Genomic DNA, 8918 nt, shown 5'->3' with positions numbered 1-8918 from the left:
ACATGACTATCGTGCGCGATTAATTGATTTCGCTTCATTTTGAGCGTTTGCGACCGCGCATGCAGAGATAACAGACTGTAGCCGAAAAGCACGAAGTCATGATAGGTTTAACGCTTAGTGCTGACATTGTAGGCGTGCTTTATGAAGAAATAAGTGGCGATGAGATGTCCCCTGTAAGAATGGTATTGAAGGCAAGAACAAAACCAATGGAAAAGGCGCCGGACTATATCGTTCTTCCAACGGACAAACTTTACAGCGGAGGCGATGCAGCTTTCCAGGAAAAAGGCGAGCCCGCTTCGACGGTTTTTTGCATATTTTTATTGCGTTAGCAATTGTATGGACACTCAGGACCGGTTTTCACCGTCGCCGTCATGTTCCCTATAAACTCTAAATCGACAACATCGCTCCGCGCATTGTATGTTCTACCCGCGAGTAAAAGCTCGCGAGCGCTGGCAAGGAACATGGCTAAAGCGGAGATGAAACAAGCTGGCCATCTCCGTCACTCGGAATAACATCAACCCGCGTGCGAGGCCTGCTGTCGATTGCTCCTCAAGCCGAAGGAAACGCTCCGCCCGTCATTTGCTGGGCAAAACAGCAGGAAGGGATGTCTGGGGAGAGGGACTGCGTAACTCGAGCAGCAACTGTGAACTTTGACTATAAGGGCGCGGTCGAGAACGCTGGCACGCGCGCTATTTCGGCAGACATCCCCCAGCGAACGGCTCGTATACCTTCTACGCGCTGTGAGCGATGTGATCTCACTGCTTCGCGCTCGGACCACTGATATACGACAAACTGACCGAAAACCACTTCTTTCCCGGGAGCGGCCGTATTGCCATACACCAGCGTTTTGTAGAGTTAAGTGAGACCGGAGCAAAAAGAGTTAGCTGCTAGCCCTCGTTAATGTAAGATAATGGCGTGTACTTATCGCATTCCCTTCTTCGCCAGCCTTCCTCCTCCTCCCCCCCCCGCGCCGCGCCGCCGCCGGTCCGATGAACCCCGCGCCGTGCACGCGCCGCCGCCGGTGATTATGGGTCCGGCGCACATGTCTACTCAGGAGTCATGTCAGTAAAATATGAGGTCTGAAGAAAAGCATCAGGGTGCACAACACAAACAGCGAAGACGCTTCATGGCTGCAAAATGTATTTGATGTTACCGGACGTTAACAAAACGCATGTTCGCAACATGTCTACTCCATTGTGCAACAGATTTCGGGGAAGCTCCGAACACATGCGGATTATATGTGTGCCACCAAAAAGTTGCTTTATTAGTTCAATTATTTTCATTACGCTGCTTTTAGTAACCACACGCCGCACAGTTTCAGCAGCATCATAGATGGCTCTGCATAAAAAATGCCGTCTTGCACTTGACCACAGAAGTCAATAGAAAAATTTGAAGCAAACTTTTAGCATGTCCTCGTGAACACCTCCGCCGCTTTCAAGATCCGCTGCGCAAAAGCCGCCAGACAGATATACTTCTCGTTCTCTGCGCTTAAGCTCGTATTCAGTACCACCTTTTCCTCTGTTGAAAAATTCCACCTTAATCTTCTTGGGTGACGCCGCAAGAATGGTCCACCGTGTTTCACACACACATATAGAAAACTGAAATCGCTGCTTGTCTTCAGAAAGAGCATCTATGCTCAGGTATATCGTGTATCTATCGTCAACAGCGACATCTGCATCACACCGAAAGAACTTATTTGCGTTAATCTTACATGCGAGCTTGGACCATTTGTCCACGCACCAAAAGACTTTGCTGGGAACCTTCAGTGCATTTTCGATGACGCGGACGAAGCCATTCAATATAATTCTTTCGTCGTCCCACATGACTCCGTAAGACAAGACGGGGAAGCTTAGAACCTCTGGCAAGGCGCCTACGTCAGCACTGTTCCTGAGCGCTGCTTTATGGCGGGCCTTGTTTTTCAGTTCTCCTAGTTTGGTTGAGAGGCTTTGCATTTCCTTCTGCAGTACTTGCAAGTTCTCAACATGTTCATCGAGCTGCGGGTTGTCTTTTTGAGCGGTGGCCATGCAAGGCCCCAACTCATCGGCCACCCTTTTGATTTCGTTCAGCTCAGCGCAGAAATGTTCTTTCATTGTTTTCAATTTTGCAGTTTGATGCATTTGACTTTCTCTGCTTCTTTCGACCTCTCTCACTGTCTGCCTGGACAACTCTAACACCTGGTTTACTTCAACTGCCATCGTCAAAATGTTGTTGTGATTTTCAGCGTTGGTTGCTGTAATTCCCGGTAGACTTGACAGCAAAGACGCATATTTCTCGCTTGCGTTTCGAAATTCCAACTCTAAGGTACGAAGACTTTCTCGAAGCCATTGCACATTCCTCAAAAAATCCTTGCTGTGTGTCCATTTCGACTTTCTGTCGAGCACATAGTTGGTGCAGTGTGACTCAAGGTGTGCGATCATATGCCTTCGAAGAACCGTCGACGAACAGACTAGGCAGCATGCCGAATGGTACTGGCACTCTCGGTGAAAGTGTCCCGCTATGCTTGAAGCATCAGTGATGGCCTTGCAACCGTTTTCTCTATTCCAGCAAGTGACCTGAAAATACACAAAAATTAACAATAATTTTTAAATAAGGAAGAAATGAGGGAAAAGGGGTTATTGGCGCCCCATTCTATATTACTCCATCAAAATGCCGTGTGGTTTATTCATACATTGGCGTTAAGAAGCACTGTTTTCAATGGGATAGAATTATAGGTGGTTTTTGACCAATTATTTCGTATCGTGTCTGATAAAATTTGTTCGGCCAATCTTGAAGATAGTGCGCTGTCAAGCAACGTCTGAAAGCACTAGCTTAGGCGAAGGCAAGGTTGAGACAAACTGGGCCATGATAGAAACACCCGACGTTTGGAAAGATCAACATTGATTTCTTTAGTTCATTCAATTATTCGTACCTCAAGGGTGCGGAGGGACATTACATGAGGCGTGGGCAAAGAAAAAGAAGAAAAACAGCAGCATTTCACAGTTGAAATGATCACACATGGCTCTATACGGCGGTTTTAAACTCAGCAAAGTTAGTTGGCATCAAGTTGAGAGCAAATTAGTTCGCCATTTCATGCGAACAGGACTCTCAGCATGATCATGTGTTTATTGTGATAACACAAGTCTGCTAGGCTAAGAAATCCAGGTTCAAGCATGTCATTAAAATATTGAAGTATAGGCCGTCTTAATCCACTTTAGATCATCGAGCAGAAAACACAAATTGCGTTAAGATCGCCACAGAGTGCCCTAACCCACAATGATACATATATCTCACCCACATAAAGTGACCGGGCAAACTCAGGCCACCCGGAATTAACTCCTCGCCCTTATTAGGGAGAAACCCACTTGAGAGCCAATGAGAGGGCTAGCTCGTGAGCAAGAATGGGGAGAGCAAAGCTGCTGCTCATCTCGATGAAGCCCAGCGAGCCGCACACGCCAGGTGGGCGCTGGACTAAGGGACCCACCCACCCTCGCCCTAATATCCTACAGTAAAATAAAGTTTTCTACTATTACTACTACCGATGTTCAAAAACGCGTCTCACAAGAATTGTGCCGATTTACCACTGCCACGCTACGCTGGGTTGCAGTAATCCTTGTGTCGCGACATGTGGTAGGGAAAAGTTTTAGAACTCGCTTAACTGAATACAAAAAAGTTTTTACTGACGTAGGTTTTAGCCCTTTCGTCGAATCATATAGTTACTCTGCCTATTTAATAATTTGACTCATCGAAACGGCCAGCATTCAACTGCTTTGTTCGGAAATGAGCTTTAGCTCAATTCATTTGGTGTGTTTTATTCTATGCTTTCCATAAGCACGTCGAGATGTTGTTTCGCACAGAAGAACGTAACGTAAACTGTTTTCTTCAACCTAAGAAACAAAAAGGTTTGTGAAATTAACTGAAGGCTATAACATTTCAGACGTCATTGTGCTGGTTTTGGTGTTACTACGTTGTTTCATTAAAGCTTTTCTCTGGTTGAAGGGTCGTTCTATTTATTTGCTGTTTTATAGCGGCGCCTCCCTATATAGCACATGCACAGTTGCAAGAACTGCAGCTGTGACACAACGTAAATCATGTCGTAATTTCTGTCGCGTATGGTACTGTCAGAAAGCAGTATGTTGCGGGCGTGTGCTTGCTGAACTACCGACCAAGCAGAGGCGGCCACTAAGATCCTGGTTGCGGATGGATGAATTAACCATTCCGAAATGAAAGACTTGTAATAGGCACGGCACTTACCTTACATATAGGGCTGTTTATGAGCGCTAACCTCGTATTACCCCTCTGTACAATAAAACAACCAATCGGAGCACCGAACTCTGTTGGGGAACACACACACTCAACAATGAGTCACTTTGAGGTACTCGCCCTAAAGATGTATGCGGACCTTTATGGCATACCTCTGCGGTAGCCCTGCTTATAGTTTCAAGCTATTCAAATCGCAAGCGGCCTCTCATGCCACGTAGCTACTTGCCCGTCTAAAGTTCATAAATATGAGAGTGATAGCAAAGATTTTTTGTATTGTTATGGATGACTTCTAGTCGTGGATCTACTATTGAACCACGATTTCTTGCGTTCCTTCAACGGCAACTGATAACGTGATGATTGGCTCACTCTACTTATCAACATACAACGATGTATGCCTCGCCCCTCCCCTGTACTCCACCCCGACACATACAATAAAGGTGACGTCACTGTGTTGTCTATATACGCTGTGCAGAATATTGATGTGATGACCAAACTAAGAAGAGTGGTAAGTTGGGCTAGTTGGTAATGATCCATACTTATTGTAACTGCGCAAAAAACGGACGGAAACACGAAGGGCGAGAAAAGGACAAACAAGCGCTTGTTTGTCGTTTTCTCGCCCTTCGTGTTTCCGTCCGTTCTTTGCGCAGTTACAATAAGTATGGACCAAACTAAGCATGCATGTATTCGTCTTATCCGTTGCCCTGTTTATGTGATACGGTTACTGCGCTATTATTTCCCGAAACACCTTCGATCTTTATCGAATGCTATCCTAGGATACGACCCTGTCCTTGATACTCCTATGAGCCTAACATAAGAAGGAACCGTTTCCAGGAAATAATTTTGATGTTGGTATCTACCATAGGATTGTCAGTGCACTAGACATTCATCATTCGCTGGCGGTGACTAGGCTATCTAGCCTTGGATACTGGTAGACAAGATGGACCACCTGTCAGAAGTATGTTTTACAGCAAAAGCTGTTATGAGATGATTTCACCGGCCGTTTTTGGCGCCGTAGTTGTCCGCCGCCGCCGCCGGTGTCCGTAACCAGTATTTCTCGACATAAGAAAAAAAAACGAAATAAGAAAAAAATTCCAGGATGGAACGAGGTTCGAACCTGGACCCTCTGCGTGGGAGCCCAGTATTCAACCTCTGAGCCATGCCGGTGCTTGAAGCTGCTTTGCAAAAAGGTCCTATACAGACTTCATGTCGGGAAGGAACCACATTAGCCTATGCAATATGGCGTGGTAGAAGAGTAAAATAAGCACCAAGCGTCGCACAACGCGAATTCTGTAACCAGGCGCCACACAATGCGAACTGCGCAACGAGTAGGTTGTTGAATGCTTCTAACCCATTACAAAGGGCTCTGCCATAATTCTTCATCGTCATCAGGCACAGCATCAACAAAGTGCGCATAATGCGTTAGATGCGTTTAGCAGATGTCGAACGCTCTCCGTAGAATGACGAAAAATGGCACAGTTCCTGCTGCTTTACTTCTCAAAAATTACAATGATTTATAGCGTAGTGGGTTCCTCGCAATTGCACTTGTATTGGTTGCCAAAGAAGCCCATAAGCGCATGATCCACTTCCTAGGGATCTCAGTAAAATTACAATGATTTATAGCGTAGTGGGTTCCTCACGAATGCACTTGTATTGGTTGCCAAGGAAGCCTATAAGCGCATGATCCATTTCCTCGGGGTCTCAGTAAAGTTCTTCGCCCCCCCCCCTTCCCGTCTCTCTCCCACGTCAACGTATGTTATACAGCATGACGGGAGAGGGAGATAGCGACCGGGCGTCACCCAATGCAAATTACATAACTGGTGGGCTGCTTAAAGATTCCAACCCATTACAAAGGGCTGAGCCATAATTCTTCATCGTCATCAGTCGTCGCGTCAACAAAGTGCACATAATGCCTTACAGACGTGTAGCTGGTGCCTCGCTTCGCAGTATGTCGAATAATGGCTTAGTAGGTGTTTCCCAACTTCACAAAAATTGTGATTTATGGCGTAGTGGGTACCTTTCTAGTGTACTTGTGTTGTAGCCCCAAGAGAGCTTAACGGCCTCTAGAAACGCCACTCTTCCACGCTTTCGCTGTGACTGTTATGCCGTTTCAGCGCAGGCCTGGCGTTTTAAAGACGATAGTCTTTCTTGGGATACTTAAACAGAGAAATTTTGGTCTGTCTGTCTTTTTGTTTGTCGGCACGTCACTCGATTCAACCACCCGGCCAAAGTTGAACCACTTGCTTACCGCCCACCCAGCTTGAACTGGTACGGTTGCTCATACTTGTGAACGTTGTCGATCAGAAAGTAAATATTACGCATATCTGAGGCGCAACATCACTAGGTAAGTATTACGTGGTGTGTTCCTTTATTAGAAAATGCATTCATACGTAATTCTAAAGACCCTAGTTTCTTAAGCTGCGCTGAAAATGCGACTGAGCTGAAGCTTGCCTTCCTCCGTGCCCTCTGCACGAGCTCATTGTTGTATTTCGGTTTCGGTTCTGTATTGCACTGTGCGAATGCCATGGGTCGGCGCTCTGGCATTCCTGTTTTACTTAGGCGACGTGTACATAAAAGAGTGTGTGGAGAGTACTCGTTGAGTGCGGGCGTTTCTTCTGCTTCAGCGCTTCGCGCAAAACCGCGTGTTCGGGCTGTCTGGCGTTCCCGCCGGTCGCGTTGGTCACCGCCGATCTTCGCCTGCTGCTGCGCCGGGACTACCAGCCTGCAACACAGCACTCATGTTTCCCGACGTATTGCCGGATGGCGTCCATATCTCACGCAGCGCCTCTTCTATCGTCTTTAGACGACATTTGCAGCGAAGCACGCAGATACGCGGCCATTTTTTTTTTGATGTAGTATCGTGATCGCTATGACAGGGAACAGGCGAGTGTGCGGCGAATAACCTCAAACCACAATTCGACAGATACTCGGGTGGCGTTGTCAAAAATAAAGCGAACACGGTGACGCTTTTCCGCGAACTGTTGTCACTCCGACCACGCAATTAATTTTATAATGCTCAAAATATATCACACAAAGAACAGCTTGATATCGTAGCGTCTGTTGTAGCGCTCACGCGTAACAAAGTACGGTTTTCATTCATATTTTGCTGTATTATGATTTTATGTATCACACGCACATACACAAGCGAATGGAAAGGCGGTATTTTGCAAGGAGCTAGACAGAGCACACTGCCACGCTCTGCTTGGCATACCCACCTTAATATACACGCAAGGGACCCTTGATAGGCAATCAGGTGTGGGTTTTTTTTATCAGAAATAGCAAGGCAGGCGTGCCGACGTTTAGCGAGACCGCGCCAGCCTGTCTACTTTGTTGACGACAGCGGCCGACGCGAATCGCCATGCGTTGAGTTTGAGGCTATTTGCCACGCCTTCATGTGTACACTGCCATACTGTTCGTGATAGTATATGAACAATCAACTTCTAAAGATTACGGACCACAAGAGCGCGTGTCGAACTGCCTGTCCGCGCCACCTAGCTGTGCGCCATCCACCGTTGATCGCAGCGCTGGGCCGGGCACGGTTCTTCTCGTTATGCACTGGTATAGCAGTTTTTTACTACCCCGCAGAACACTGTTCGTTCTTTTGTTTTCACGCAAAGCGCTTATCTGTGGTATGAGCGTCACACTTCTACTTTGACAGCCGAATCATACCTACCACGGCGTGTTTCTTATGGTGTGCCGTTTGGTATATATCGCTTCGAGAGGAAGACTGCGACTGATAACAGTTATTCTGATGGACTGCTCTCGAGGCAGAAGCACGAAGCCACGGCAGCTCAAGAGCGCTTCGCGTTAAAAAGCGAAAGGTGTAAAATATTCGTGCCCAGTGGGAATATAGCCAGGCCATCCATTAAGGGATGGATGCGTTTTGGGCGTTGTGCTGCTGTCAATTGCTGCTGGCGTAGCGGAAACGTCACGAAGAGGCTCTTGGCCACGCGCTCGCGTGGTCCGTAAACTTTTGTGGTTGACTGCATTACACTTTACGTGCATCTACGGAAACGGCCGGAATTTGTGCGAAACACTTCATGGTACAAGACTGAAGTCATGTGAGCTTTTTAACAAAGGAGCAAATGAATGAAAGTCCAATGTGGGATATTTCCACGAAGCTTCTTCACGTCTATCCTACCTCACGCTTCATCAACTTCTCTGCTGGAAACTCCATCCAATGGACTTCGTTTTCTGGACACAGCTCGCCATCGAGGAAGCAGACCTTGATTCTAGGCTTCCACTGGCCGTAGCAAGGCTCGCACAAAACATGGCGGCACGGGAGGAAGGCGGTCTTCGTCGCAACGACTCCACAAGCACTGCACACTCTGATGTCGTCGAAGGGTTTAACGAAATGCAGTGTGCTCCAGTCGAGGTCTTCTGAAAATCCAGACACTGCGTAGGGATGAATATCCGCGGCCATGGCGATAAACGATCACGCGGGCGCCGACTTTTGGCAAGGAAAGCAGGAGTGTAACTATGAGTTTGTGCATCTGGACAAAGTGGCCGGCTGTTTCACTTGTGTTCGTGGATTTTCTCGAACAGCTATCGCGTTGCCATGGCAATGACGTGAGCAATGTTAACTCAGCCGATAGCGCGGTCCTTCTAATAGCCAGGCAAGGCTTATCGTACTGCGCACCGACGAATGCTTGCCGCTGAGGGGGAAAAAAAGAAACTCGGTT

The 8918-nt window shown here is 47.2% G+C and overlaps 1 protein-coding gene across 1 annotated transcript; it reads right to left on the bottom strand.

Annotated features, from left to right (window-relative positions):
* Positions 1-1288: 1288 nt before the first annotated feature.
* On the bottom strand, positions 1289-8675 carry LOC119403204 (uncharacterized). The gene is made up of 2 exons (XM_037670150.2): positions 8378-8675; positions 1289-2552 (listed from the first exon to the last, which is right to left on the bottom strand). The coding sequence occupies exons 1-2, from the start codon at positions 8657-8659 to the stop codon at positions 1377-1379; spliced, it is 1458 nt and encodes a 485-aa protein (XP_037526078.1). The 5' UTR covers positions 8660-8675; the 3' UTR covers positions 1289-1376.
* Positions 8676-8918: the final 243 nt, after the last annotated feature.

The sequence above is a fragment of the Rhipicephalus sanguineus genome, chromosome 8 (genome assembly GCF_013339695.2).
Source record: "Rhipicephalus sanguineus isolate Rsan-2018 chromosome 8, BIME_Rsan_1.4, whole genome shotgun sequence".
NCBI classification, from domain to species: Eukaryota; Metazoa; Arthropoda; class Arachnida; order Ixodida; family Ixodidae; genus Rhipicephalus; species Rhipicephalus sanguineus.
This window is presented reverse-complemented; position numbering and strand designations above follow the sequence as displayed.

What these genes read in the sequence shown, in the direction of transcription:
- LOC119403204 (XM_037670150.2), bottom strand. Translation starts at nt 8,659, where the DNA reads ATGGCCGCGGATATTCATCCCTACGCAGTGTCTGGATTTTCAGAAGAC. An exon ending in AGAAGTTGATGAAGCGTGAG is followed by an intron (nt 2,553 to 8,377) that starts GTAGGATAGACG and finishes GTGTATTTTCAG; the next exon opens with GTCACTTGCTGGAATAGAGA.